General features: G+C 42.8%; 1 protein-coding gene across 2 annotated transcripts in view; it reads left to right on the forward strand.

Annotated features, from left to right (window-relative positions):
- The window catches only part of scap (SREBF chaperone), a 44,661-nt gene that overhangs the window by 7,620 nt on the left and 22,255 nt on the right, over window positions 1–14,786 (forward strand). For both annotated transcript variants that reach the window (XM_079502512.1, XM_079502513.1), the window contains exons 3-10: window positions 4,537–4,657; window positions 7,422–7,579; window positions 7,696–7,916; window positions 10,805–10,910; window positions 12,166–12,338; window positions 13,023–13,149; window positions 14,274–14,386; window positions 14,500–14,594. In XM_079502512.1, the coding sequence (XP_079358638.1) occupies window positions 4,537–4,657; window positions 7,422–7,579; window positions 7,696–7,916; window positions 10,805–10,910; window positions 12,166–12,338; window positions 13,023–13,149; window positions 14,274–14,386; window positions 14,500–14,594 (1,114 nt within the window). The remainder of the gene's footprint in view (window positions 1–4,536; window positions 4,658–7,421; window positions 7,580–7,695; window positions 7,917–10,804; window positions 10,911–12,165; window positions 12,339–13,022; window positions 13,150–14,273; window positions 14,387–14,499; window positions 14,595–14,786) is intronic.

The following is a 14,786-nucleotide window of genomic DNA, read 5'->3' on the forward strand; positions in this document are numbered from 1 at the left end:
GAAAACAAGCCCACGTCCAAATTGTTGGTGGAGGTAACAATATGTACATATGTTTCAGTATGGGTGAATGAAATCATACCATATGGCAGCTACCCTTTATGTGCAATCCTAGGCAGTCTGATGTGGATAAGGACATACTGTATGGCTCTCTGTTAATAGATCCTTCCTCGGTAAAGATAGAGCTGCATATGTCAAGTAAAATAGCAGGGGTGAACATCTACTGCAACACAGCAACTTATGAACGACTCCCAAACAGTGAAGAAACTAAGAAAGCCAATAACTTTATTAATGATAGTCTCAATATGAACCACTGCCATCAGGCTTGTGCTAGAGTACCACTATGTAAGACCAACAGAGCCGGTAGGTCTAGTCTAGTATTTTACTTTTTAGGATGCGTTGCTGTTGTGTTAATGCTGTGTATTCATGTGTTCATACTATGTTACCCCATGTCCATACTTACTTATACCATGGTATACTATGCGTGGCTAAACCGAAACCTCCTCGTTATTGTGCCCAGTTGTGACTTGTGAAGCTATGTATTGTATGTGTATTAGGTATATCTGTATTGGTGTTGGGAGTGTTTTCTTTGTCTCTATATATTATGTGGCATAGAAAGAATTCAAAGTTTCTAAACGGATCTAAATCAATCGATTCAAAATCAAATCAATCAAATCTATTTTCAACATTTTGACACCAGTGAATAATTCATATTGGAGCATGTTAATATTTAGTGTCGCATGGTCTGAATGCTGTATTTCAGCACCCTGACATGTAAAATGCATGCATGCACATGTTTTGGTTTCACCAGTGGGCCTGCCTGCAGGGATAAAGGCACATCACATTTAGCCAAATACTATTTCAAGAAATCAATGCTTCAGGACTCATGCATCTCACGCATCTAGAATCAAATGAATAACACTGTGTGTGTGCAATGCATGGGAAGTTTGGGAAAACATGAACAGCTGAAGAACACAAAAAGACAAACACAAAACCCCACACAAACATACTGGAGGTGGGCTGAACGTAAATTAAGAACAAAAATGAAGAGAAAGTAAAAAGAGCTTGAACAATCTGTGCACACGAATACTACTCTTTTATAAATCCCTGTCCAAAAATAAGTCATTTGTGAAAGCACAGGACAGGCTTCAGTAGGAGAGATGTTGTAAAGCAGCCTAAGCACGCACGCACGCAGATAGTTGATTTAATAACAGCAGCCAGATGTATTACATTTCAGACAAGACAACGGGTACATAAACACATTGAACAGTATTGAACAGCACACAGACACATGCACACAGCTGCACTGTCCTTGTAGCACATACAGCATGGATGCCAGCATAACGTCTCTCCGGCCTTCGCCCAGGGTGAAGGGAAAGAAAAGAACTTGACAAATAGTGAAAGCAGGATGAGAGCAGAGGGCTGTGAGAAAGTGGCCCCGTGAGAATGGGTGTCCTGTGCCTCCATCTGCCTATTGGGAGGGGGGCCTGAATCCGTACAAAAGAGGCCTTTGTGAAGGTACAGTGACCTTAAATAGAAGCGGGGGAGTGGGGGTGATGGAGGGAGTGGCTGAGGATGAAGGAAAGAGAGAGAGATACAGAGAAAGGAGAGTGCAAAAGAGAGATGTTACACAGAAGTTTATATAATAATCCTGCTGGAGAATCCCCCCTCCCGCCGCCCCCACAGTGTGTTTTTTCCTCGTCTTGCTGCTCTTGCACTATGCAAGTACTGCACTATGCAAGTACTGCACTATGCAAGTACTGCACTATGCAAGTACTGCACTATGCAAGTACTGCTGAGGGTGTGTATTCTAATTATTGATGGTGTTGCATTGATTTGTTATGTCATTCTGTATCTATTCTACAATACTTTTTTCTTGCCCTATAACCGGTATCTTTATAACTGCTGTGTTGTCTTTGGCAACCTTTATTGATCCCTCAGAGGATCAATAAACATCTTATCTTAAAAAATAAACTCTTAAAAATATATAGGAATAGGATAAAGAATCACTGAAGAAAAAAAGACATCAATAAAAGATAAATGACTTGTGAAACTTGGTGATGACACTTTACTGATGTTACTTCATTTGAAGAAACATGTTTGTTAACATGTTGTTTGGAAAAGAATAGAGATCCTGCACATTGTCTTAACTTACAGAAAAAACAAAAAGATATATGCTATTACTAGTAGCTTAAAGGGGAATACCACTCATTGTAAACATTTTACTATGTCATTAATATACCTTTTGAGCTGTGGAAATAATAATTTCGTGTTGTCTAGAACTGGAGGTATGAAAAAAATCATTAACATTGTGAATCACATCTTGATGACTTAAGTGAAGACTGCGCTGTGCGGGATCTCCATTTTCTTCCCGTCTTATGCACTGGTTGCCTGCTCCTACGCACCTTTCCCAGTACTAGGTGTGCAAAAGGCCCTTTTTTACTTAATTTGTAGTTCAAAATTGCTAGTGGACCGACACAGCTGAGTAGTCGCCTGTACATTTGGCTCCCGCATCTCTGTAGGATGTTAGGCTATGCAATTAGGGCTCTTTGTGAATTGTTTCTTCCTGGGAAATGAGAAAGTACCTGTATGGCTGGCTAATGCCGTTGTGCTTTGGGGCCCGTTGTGGCTGATAGGCTGACTGAATAGGCCCGATTGACTATTATATAGGCGGGTTAGGGTATCTTCTGTTCAAATGTGACTATTTTTCCTGGGAGCGTGAATATGTCCAGGGCCAAAGTGCTGGACAGACAGACGAACGGTCTATCCACCTTTTCGCATGTTCTCGTTTAATCCAGAGTTGTCTCTACAACACTAAGCGATGTCACACACACACACACACACACACACACACACACACACACACACACACACACACACACACACACACACACACACACACACACACACACACACACACACACACACACACCTTATTAGCAGGATGTGGTGAGTAAATCTAGTTGAGCTTTATCCTGTGATCTAACAACCCTCCTGGCACTCAGAACCCAGCATCTTGCCCTTGGTTCAGGTAAAAGAATGTGGTGATTCTGGCATGCAGCAGCCTCACCACCAACCTGTCCACTGATCTAAGGAAACTGAGGCTGTCCTCAGGGAGAACTTGTTTAATAAGAGGCAGCCCATTCGCCGGAGAAGGGGGACACTGGAGTTGATCTCTAGTGGCAACAAAAAGGCCACAGGAGGGTTTGACGTTCTCTGAAAAGTGAAAATGCCTAAACCATGTACACCAACCCTGCACACAGATGCACTCGTTCAGCAGTGCAATCCCTCTAATGTCAGTAGCAATTGGCAGTGTCCTATGGGTTACTTACAACAAAAGCACATGTACTTTTACTTTACTTTTTTACTTGTAATCCCAACTAACCCAATAAGCCTTGCTTATTGTAGATCTGCACACATTCATTTAATCACAGTTGTCTCACCAGTGCTCTTCATAACTTAATGAAGATGGCAAATATTCATACTACAAGAGAGACATTCTCCATCCCAATATGAATGGAAATAAGGTGCTTACTTCTTATGTTAGTATATTTTTAATCTGTTTAAAGTCAGAGTGACTAGCATCTAGTCACCACAGTCCTGTCCTAGCTATAGCTAGTCTCAGTTCCTCTGCTGCCAGCCCCAGTTGCTCTGTTCCTGAGATCCTCTGGGCCCTCTGGGTTGTTCCTAAAACTTGAACTTGCGGCTTGCCAGTGTCAGTCTGAAAACATACTTTTCATAGTGTTTATTTACTTTATCTTCTTATTGCCTCTAATTTATCTGTGCTTATCTCCTTGTGTTTTTATGCCTTGTATTTGCTTTTTATTTGATGTTTACTTTATATTTTTGAGTGGTGCTAGGCAGCCACTCCTATACACAGCAATGTGTGTCTGTAGGTACCGCAATTTCCGGACTATAAAGCGCACCTGAATATAAGCCGCACCAGCTAAATTTAGGGAAAAAAACAAATGTGTACATATACAAGCCTCACTGGACTATAAGCCGCATAGAGGCCATAGCCGGCCATAGAGATAGATTTAGAAGGTCCCCTAGTGGCCGTTAGCTGTAAAAATCCATATATTAGCTGCACCATTGTATAGGCTGCAGGGTTCAAAGCATGGGTAAAATGTAGTGGCTTATAGTCCGGAAATTACGGTATGTGTCTGAGCATGGAAATAGCGTTTCTTCTTCATTATTGTTACTTTAAAAAGAAATCTCTTTCATATTAAGTTAATCTTTATTTTGTTTTGTGATGTTTCAAAAATTGATACAAATAAATTACTACATTTTTACTTTTTATATAATGGTGTGGTGGTTGGAGTTGTGACTCATGTTGTACTCGGAGGACACTGTGCGCTTGCAAGTCTTTCAGGATGTACCCTACTACAATGTCCAGTTTGGTGTAAGAAGCTGCATGAACATTAGTGGCTGCTAGGACCTTTTGACTTTTAGTCCTGTTACATTCTTTTTTTTGTCTTTGCACCACATAATTTTATTTGAAAGTGAACTGAAGTTCTTGCTCCTCTGTGTCTTTATCAGTTATCCGTTGTTGAGGCTGCCCTTGCCAGGGACGGGACCTGTGGAGTTCACCACGGGGGTTCGAGACTACACCATCCCTTCTCATGAGCCCCAAGGGGATCTCGGAGAGCAGCCTGATTGGGTAAGAGTACTAGAGAAAACAGTGATGAAAGTTCTGAAATCATAAACCTAAAATGCCGAATTGAGACCTCATCTGCCTGCCTTTGATGCATCAGTTAAGGCATTAGAACAGAGTGGTTACTTGCCAAAGTTATGCTTAAACGTACCCACCACAGCCACTGTTTTGCAGCATTAGACTGGTGTTGAGTTCTCACGCTTAGAAACAGCCGCTTCTATCTCCGGCAGGCCAGATGGCCTACCCATATTGATGACGTCAGTCTTGACCAAATATTGAGTTCCACACGGTCCAGACTGGGCTCCAAGTACGGGATGTTCATGCCAAAGCCTGGAGGGATGGTCACAAACAAACAGTGGTTGGTGGGCGAATAACCTGTAGGGATTCATTGACTTCTTTGGCCTGTGCATTGTTGGTAGTGAGCTGGGTCAGTCACTTGATTTAAATGTAGAATCAGTGGTGGAACACGTCAACAAGAGAGGGCAGTGTCTCTCTTTCACATTTTCCCATTGCGAACCGGAAATCATTTGAGAGAGACATTTTCCCTTCATAGACACAACCATTTTGTGGCATGCACTCTGTGCTGGCAAATGAATGTCATGTTTATTGTCAATGTTGCAGACGAACAAAACCCCACAAACAAAACCCCACCCACTGCAGGGGTGTGTTCAATAACTCATAGAGCTGCAATCATTACAGATTCAATCATCTTTTTGCAAAACTGTATAATGTTATTCATTCCTGTATTCTAGTAAATGTATTTCCTTGCACGCAGATGAAGAGCTGGAGCAGCTTTTAACACAGACGTCTCCCAATCTAATCTCCCGACATAGTCTGAAAAGTCAGCTTGGTCTGTCAGGGCTTTAAGGCTGTGTCTACCCACTAGAGACCTGTATTTTATGGACTGTTTTTTTTTTTTCAGTGACCTCAACCCAATACAGGTACTCAGCCAATTTTCAGCGCACTGTGCTTTGGAGATCCCCAATTTTCTTGCACTACTAGGGGACCACGCAAGTTGTGAGCGATGCAACTTGGGAATGCTTTCCCCACCCCGTTATGCAATACCCGTTGTACCTGTTGTCAGAGTACACACTATACCCGTTGTAGTGTTGAGTATGCAGAGATTTGATGTGTCCTCGGAAAGACGGAAACCGCTGGTCTGACCGAATTGCCAATAGTAGCACACCCTCGGGTCATCGCTAAAATCTATTTTTTGACAGGGCTGTTGCTAGGCAAGCCTTGTGCAGCGCTCGGCGTCATGTTTCGCGCATGCACGCAGCCGTTCACTTTCTTGTTTACGGCCCGACAAAACTGTCTATTCATTCTAAATCTATGTCGCTGTCCATGGTTTTGATCAGAGCGCCGATGTTCTGTCCTCATAGACCTAGGACGATTCTACAAATGTCTTCTAAATCATGACAGTTTTCTGAAAAACCCATGTTTCTTTGTCAGTGGTTCTCAAACATTTTCATGTCAAATATATGTAATTGGCTGCTGACCCCCATCTGAAAATATGTTGTTCCAGCGACCTCCCAGAGGCAAAGATTTGAGTTAAAAACGTTCGCTCTGAAAGAATATATATTCAAAGATTTGCGTCACATTTTCACGATTTTTCCAAAATAGCAGACCTACAAGCTCATAGTGCTGCGCTATGAGCTTGTAGATCTGCTATTTTTCAATAGCTAAAGCATAACATAATGCTTAAACACCAAAAGGGGTACCCGCCCAGAATGGGTTAACCAAGCATCTCGTTTGGAATATTAATGCTTCTAAAGACAGCTCAGATGTGACAGCATACCTCACACTTTGGGGGGAAATGGAAGGAGGGGCTTTTCAGAGTAAAATCTGCCTCATCTGCTGGGCACTCTAGCGCCTTTATTTTGAGTTCCGGCGCACTGGAAGTGTTAAGTTGCAAGAATACAACAAAAACAGCACGTTGTACATGTGATTTAGGTGCTAACTGTCAGCACATTTTTACCACATAGTCCACATAAGGTACCATAACCAGGGCTGTACATAATTATTTTGGGCTAGTTCTCAAAGGAGCACCTGTACATGCAAGTTGGTGTGTGTTGGGGGGGTTAATACGGACATTTCTACTCTGCCACAATGTTATGCTGCCCACACGGGCAGATGTTATGCTGCCCACACGGGCAGATGCAAAAGATAAAGATGCTCACAGACGGTGTATTTGTACGCTAGTCGTTAAGCAGCACGTTTGTTAGCAGCTCAACCACTGAAACCAAAACAAACGTCCAACATAGATAAAAGTAATTACTCACCTACTGCTGCAGGTTCCATGTTTAAGTAATCCCAGTGTTGTTCAAGATGCATGGTTTTCATATTGTAAATAATTATGGTCGTGTGGTTGGGAAAGTGTCATAGTAGCTTGTTTACAACTGAAACAGACTTCCTGTGCACTGACTTCCTCTTCAAAATAAGAGCCACGTGTAATGATTAGTCAACATTAGTTTTATTTCTAAGTCTACTTACTCTGTCAGATTTCTCTACAGAACTGTCTCAGCTGTTGCATGCCTTTTGATCTACTGCGCAGGAAACATTTTGACAACGCATGCGCACTGGCGCACCTGTTGTGTGCCCCCCTGACCATAACTAAAATGACACTGGTATAATCTGCAGATAGGTCAAAAAAGGGGTATCTGTCGGAGACGCCACCTCAGTGGTCTTTCTCCCTATTTATTTATTCTCATGTGTCTTATCTGTGTCCGTCTGTATTGTCTGTCTGTCTGTCTGTCTCTGTATGGTCCAGTACCGGGGTCCTCCAGTGGCCTACATCCAGCAGGTGTTGGTGAAGGCAGCGGTGTCTCCGTGGGAGAGCAGCCTGGTGCCGGTGGATGTTTTCCGCTCTCCCCTGGGACGTGTCTTCACCCTGCTGGAGGAGATCCGCAACCATGTCCACTCTGACAGGTAACGACTATAGGACTGTTCAACATGTCCCCTCTGGCATCTGTTCTTCATGTTGTCCGAAAGTAAAATAGGAAGGAATCCTCCTCATCTCATCTGCTCTGCTCCACTGATTTCAGTTCTGGGATGCGCAGCCTTGAGGCCTTATGTCTACAGGTGACGGACCTGTTACCTGGACTACGGCGCATGCACTCTGTCATGCCAGAGCACGGCTGCCTGCTGGTCTCCCCGGGCAACTACTGGCAGAACCAACGGGAGCTCTTTGACTCTGATCCCGACCTTCTCAAAACCGTCCAGAAGCATGAGCCCAAAGGACTGCACACCTCCGCCACACTCCGAGGTAGGGAAGCAGGAAGGAAACACGTGGCTAGATGGGAGGCGTGGTATGCTGTGAGAGCACCATGAGACAATACACTACTTTTAAAGGTGTAGTGAAATAAAAAATAAGTTTTTCACACTTTTAGACCATATCTGTGGTCATCATATGGCCATACCTAACAATGGATGCCAAAAAAATGAGCAAATTCTAATTTTTGTGTATTTTTATATCAAAAGTCAATAAAATCGAATTTTTATTACTTCCTGAAAACGAAAACGTACTGCGTCATGACGTGTCGAGGCCCACATCGATAAAAGCCAATAAAAATGAAGCTCACCCGTTTAATTCCCCATATGTGCGCATCCGTCCAGCACTGTCCAGCACAGCTGCTACTGATTACAGAAATCCTCCGTTTTTATTCCCATTCAAGATAACATCCAGACAGTGTATTACTTGGTTTCAACTTAATCATCACGCTAAAATATGTATCTGAAAACATTATAGGGTAGAAATAAGCCACATATCAGTAAACTGGCCGACCATCTGACTTGTAAACAAACGCACACCATGCGTACTGTGTGTAGCATAGCTACCGTCCCTAGCTACCGCCCCATCGCCTGAAGGGATGCGACGCTCTGATTGGTTCAGAAACTTCAAAGCAGTGTTTCAACTTGAAACCGTCTGAAACTTCAAAATAAAATGTCCACCATTTCCGTTTCACTACGCCTTTAACTGAAGAATACAAGTCTTGCCATGAGGAATGAAATTAAAACGAAACAAAACACTGGGTGCCGGTTTTCCACAGGAGTGATTAGAGTCATCGGAAAACTGTACAGCTCACATTACTACAGAACAAACATTTCCATACTTTGTTGACAGTTTTAGATTTTGTGACAACTTCACCCAGTGCCACCAAATAAGTCCAAAGCCAGTTATACTGAAGCCTGAAAGTGAAAGTTGGTGACTGGGCCAAGATAAGGTTCTGGTAAAAGGTTTTGACGAGAGAAGGTTTTACTATTATTTGTTGCTGTGTCTGTGACTAGTGCTTTAAAGAATTATTAATTCTTAGTATTTTATCTTCTACCTCTTTTTCTGATTAGGTACTGTAACATTTTAATGGACCTTTTTCACAGTGGCCATTTTGGCAGTGCAGATGAAGGTTATAGCGTTAAGGGTTGTCTTTTTGTTGGTATTTCTGTGTGCAAGTATAAGGTTAACTATACAGGAACTGTCCATGCTGTCACACAGTAACACCTAAATGAAACACACCCACAATGTTATTACCAGAGTGTTTTCTTGTCAAATAGTGGTTGTGAATAGGGCCCATTCACTAGGGTTTAATGCCGGGATCCCGGGATTTCGGTCCTCCCGGTTATAGGGCACGCAATTTCCCGCCCGGAAATTTCTTCGGGACCCGTTGTCCCGGAGTTTTTTTTTTTTCTTGTAGGGAAATTACACTATTGGAGTTTTCACACAGTGCGCGTTCTTTCCCCTTATCTATGAGTGATCAAATGTTCAATCTGAACCCTCCCATCATTTTCAAACATGTTAGATGATATTTATATGGAATTATGGATTACACTCGAGGGCTGCAAGCCTGCAACGGGAACTGGAGCCAGCGGGACCCAATGTAAATGTTTGCGGCGCGGGCGGTATTTAAATAGCCTACCTGCGGGCGGGCAGGCACGGCCGCCGGCCGGTCAAGATGAAATCAGTGGGACCCCGCGAATCCTGCATCCTCCCGCAATTAATCAGATAGGCCTACAGAGTTTATATACACTTTAGCAAAATATGAATGTCTGACAGACATCTTCAGGCACGCTCCCAAAGCTGCTGCACCTGTCAATCATTAGCCTAATCAGTCACTCTGTGAGAATTGTGTGTATTACGGACGGAGCGACTGAGCGAGGAGTTTCCTGTCCCTGTGATGGACATTGTCACTTCTAAACCCCTTTTTGCTTTTGCCTGCATGTGTGCAGCAATAACGTGAAACGGAACACAAACAAAGATGAGTAGGCTACAATTTGTTTTATAATAACCACCAGCACGCAGCGTCTTTCTCTCTCTCTCTCTCTCTCTCCCTCTCTCCCTCTCTCTATCTCTCTCGCTCTCGCTCTCTCTCTCTAATAATCAGTGTGCTGTGCACTGGACGTGCTGGCTAATTTAACACCCAATCGGACTTTTCATAAAGTACAAAGCGGGATGATCACATTCTCTGCAGCGGAGAAGGGGACCCACTGCATGGCTGCATGCTCAAAGGGTGAAAGACCATGGCTAAGGTATCTATGTGAAAGACGTGAGGTCGTTTTTTCCCCGTGCTTCGACAGTCACATTAGTGCAAACTCCTGTGTCCCTTTTTCTGAATAGCGTAGTAGGCCTATAACATTATTAATATTTTAATGTAATACTTTTATTGTAGGCTATATGTTCATATTTCGTTCAAATAAAACGTTTTAAACCAAAAAATATCACTATTCTATTGAACATATGAAGTATCTATACATATAAATGCATTTTGGTGGGCACTTCTTTTCTTTTTTTTCTGACGGGAATTCCCGCGGGAGCCCGGGAAAAGGTCCGCAAATTCCCGGGAATTAAAATGAGCCAAATCCGGGAAAATATTAAACCCTACCATTCACTGCAATTCAGAATTGCTCATGTGACACATTACAAGTTTGTTTTTGTACATTTCATATACTGCTTGCTGCCGTTTGGAAATTGCAAAGTGTGTGTGTGTGTGTGTGTGTGTGTGTGTGTGTGTGTGTGTGTGTGTGTGTGTGTGTGTGTGTGTGTGTGTGTGTGTGTGTGTGTGTGTGTGTGTGTGTGTGTGTGTGTGTGTGTGTGTGTGTGTGTGTGTGTGTGTGTGTGTGTGTGTGTGTGTGTGTGTGTGTGTGTGTGTGGTGTTTCAGACTTGTTGTTTGGCGTTCCTGGAAAGCACACCGGGGTCAGTCACTACAGCAGGAAGCGGGTGGTGACTTACACAATCACCATAGTACTGGGAATCTATGACGCTAGGTGAGATAACATAATGCATAAATGGAAAAACGGGTTCTGTGAGACAGAATTCATATTTAAGACTTTTCACATTCAAATGACTGCTAAATGTTAAAATAATATTTTTTATTTTAAAAGGAAGAGAGTGCAAGTCTTCAAGCTGTTGCCAGTGTCTAAAATACTAGCACCAAAACGATTGTTATAAGTGGGTGAACAGTGTGTGGAGTTGTCTCTTCCCACCATGTGACCATGTGTGCTTACACATCCTCATGTTCACCTGAAAGTCCAATGGCATAAAGAGTTTAAATATGATTGGGTCCTTCTTTCCAAAAATTGCAATGCATTTCCCCACCCAGCATTTCTACCTCTGCATCTGTACTTCGTCTTTGCACTTTGTACAGCTAAGGCGCAGTTGTGGCATAGCCAAGTGTTTTATAAATGCCATGTTAAGAATCTCTGCTCTTTCCAGGGGTTTACTGCCAGATAAACTGGATCATCTTTTTTGAGCCGTGTGTGTGTGCACCTGTGCTCTGGTACTGTTTTTTCCTTACATTTGGTAAGGTTGAGGAAGGAAAGAGCAATGATCCCTGAGATTCCATATTCATTAATGCAATGCAATAACCCTTCTACTGCATCCCAGAGATGTACAAATCGGATATTGAACGTAGGGCTCTATTTTCGTCCATGCTAAACCTCTTATCCCTAAACTACTTTGCCTTTTTTGCCTATTTTGAAAAACATTTTTGAATAGTTAAAATAGCCAATCTACCCCGGCATGTTGTGAGCTTGTAGATTGGCTATTTTAAGTGTATGAGCATTTCAGTCGAACTTCAGCAAACCATGCTCTGGTTTGAATGAATGCTTATGTATTGATTTTTAGACTAAACAGGTATTGCAAATCATGTATTACATGTATCATGTATTATGATAAGAGGCTTTTTTAAGTAGAGATCATCTGTAATTAAGCCTGTACAAATGTGCCATGTCTGTAATTCATCAAGTACAAACTGCAGCATGAATGACCCACTATAGTGTGCACGCTTATATGATGGGATGCAAAACATTTATTTTCCCACCAATTTGTCATCACTTTATTCGTAGTAAGCCCGTAAGGCAGTCGTCATGCAAACGTACAAAGCCTAGGTGGCATCTGCCTTTCAGATGGAACTGAGGGAAACGGCTGAGACCTAGGGTGTCTTTGTCATGGAAGACGTGTCATTGCCTCATATTCAGTCATTTTCCTGAATGAGACAAACACTGGTGTGTGTCTCTGTAGGTTCCTGGGCAGCTTGCGGACTCGCCTGAAGCAGCTTCACCCATCAGCCAACTGCAGCCTGCGGGAGGACCACATGGTACATGTTCACTTCAAGGAGGAGATTGGTATCGCTGAGCTCATCCCACTGGTCACCACCTACATCATACTGTTTGCATACATCTACTTCTCCACACGTGAGTCTGTCTGTTTTCCTGAGGTCTCCTTTTTGTACCCTGATACTTCTTCCTCTCTTCCCTTCTACCTTCCCTCCCACCTTTCTCCTGTGTTATCATTACACTTTCCTTAAACTTTCCACCGCACACTTATGAATCTCTAAAGTGCTCTGAAGCCCAGACGTGTGAAGGGCATGGGTAGTTGCACGCCGGTGTCGTGCCCGAGAATAAGCAATCTACTACTCAATGTGAGCGTGTAGATGGACTTGTCATGAGCATGCAAATGTGTTCCAGGGCTGTGCCTGTCTGGTGTGGGGATAATAATCCTCACACAGAAACCCTGCACACCGCTATAGTAGTGCACCAGGCTAAGACCAGGAGCTTGCCAACACAAATATTTGTTCTTGGAAGACAAACATAGACACACTTATGAAACTATCACTGTACATACTTGTATGGTAACACCTAGACTGATTCGTTTTTACACATCTGGCAACAGGAAATTATGTAACGCCTGCCTGTATCATTTATCATAATGGCGGGTGACAATATTGTCATTTGGACATTCTGTTCTATTTTCAAGATTTATTTTGCTAGTAAAATGAGAAAACATACTGTATGACAGCTCCTCATGTCATGAATATGGTCATTTGGATGAATTCTTTCCATAACTTTTGCTTCGAACAATGTGATTCCTCTTTGCAGGTAAAATAGATATGGTGAAGTCCAAATGGGGCTTGGCTTTGGCTGCAGTGGTAACAGTCCTCAGCTCACTGCTCATGTCTGTGGGACTCTGTACACTGTTTGGACTGACGCCCACACTCAATGGAGGGTAGGACACACACACACACACACACACACACACACACACTACTCAATATTGATTATGTACAGATCATGGTTAATTATTAGATACGGTGGGTGAAAAGTTACTGTTACATTTGTAAAAAGAAAAAAATAGGTCTACTGATAATGGGGCGGGGGGCAGGGTCATTTGCTGATATGGAGATATTGACATTTTGCGGCTGGCCAATCACGGCAGTCTCATTAGATGGTTGACATTATGGCGTGACACAACTCACTGTCAAACAAAGAACCCCTGGCCAAGATCCACTCATGGGCCCCATATTATTTTAGTGTGTCAGTGTGTGCATGTGTCTGGGACACTCTTTAGCTGTACATTGGTTATTAGTACAGCGCACGCACAGCACAGCACAGAACACAGCACAGCACAGCACAGCACAGCACAGCACAGCACAGAACACAGCACAGCACAGAACACAGCACAGCACAGCACAGCACAGCACATGCTAACTCATGTTGAGACAGTTTAATGTAGATGGACATAGACTAGATAAACACGCAGACGGATGTAGTATAGAGAGGAATCTTTCACCTTTTCTCCAATGACACTGTGACCTTGATTTATCATGTAATTATCTATTGTCATCTGTACTCTAATTCTTGAAGTTATGTTAATGATCACCTCATTGGTAATGAAAGTAAGACTGGCCACCTGCCAAAATATTTATCTGTGGCGTATGTGTATTTAATCTATCACACACTGTGGTAGATAATCTCTGACTCTTTCCTGGTCTTGCAACTATTTGACTGCTAATGTATTACTGTAGTAGTAGTGGTTATTTTGGAATCCACCTGGAAATGTTTCGTGTCACGGCCAAGCTACACCAGGCTTTTCTCGCGCGTTTACCCTAAACGCGCGGCCCGCGCATGAGTTTTTTAAAATAGGACTGGACCTAAATTAAACGCACGCGCGGGGGTAAACGTGCGCGTTTTGTGCGCGAAAAGCCTGGTGTAGCGTGGCTGTCAGATGCATGAACAAATTATTTCCCTTTCCTTATTATGATGATTTGGAAACGCCAGCCTTGGTTTATAGGCCACGGAAAAGCATCATGGTTGATATGTTGGTCCTCTTATCTGTCCTGGTTCCTCCAGGGAGATTTTCCCCTACCTGGTGGTGGTGATCGGTCTGGAGAATGTCCTGGTCCTCACCAAGTCTGTGGTGTCAACCCCTGTTGACTTGGAGGTCAAACTACGCATTGCTCAGGGTAATGTGTGTCTGCATATGAGCAGTCTTGCATAAGCCAAGAAAGACAAAATAAAATGTAAATAATATTTATTTTTAAATAACGTTATTGTTATCTCTTGATGTTTTCCTCAGGCCTTAGTAATGAGAGCTGGTCTATCATGAAGAACATGGCCACTGAGCTATGCATAATTCTCATTGGATATTTCACTCTTGTGCCAGCTATCCAGGTAACACACACACCTTACAGATGTTATGCTATTTTTCACTATCACCTGAAGCACATGCCAAAATATGCCGAAACCATTTTGGCTCTTCATTTAACCCATTTTGAGCGGGAACCCCTTTTGGTGTTTTAAATGTTATAATTTAGCTATTTGAAAAATAGCAGATCGATCTACAAGCTTGTAGCACGCCACCGA

This window comes from Electrona antarctica (genome assembly GCF_951216825.1).
Source record: "Electrona antarctica genome assembly, chromosome: 6".
Classification (NCBI taxonomy): Eukaryota; Metazoa; Chordata; class Actinopteri; order Myctophiformes; family Myctophidae; genus Electrona; species Electrona antarctica.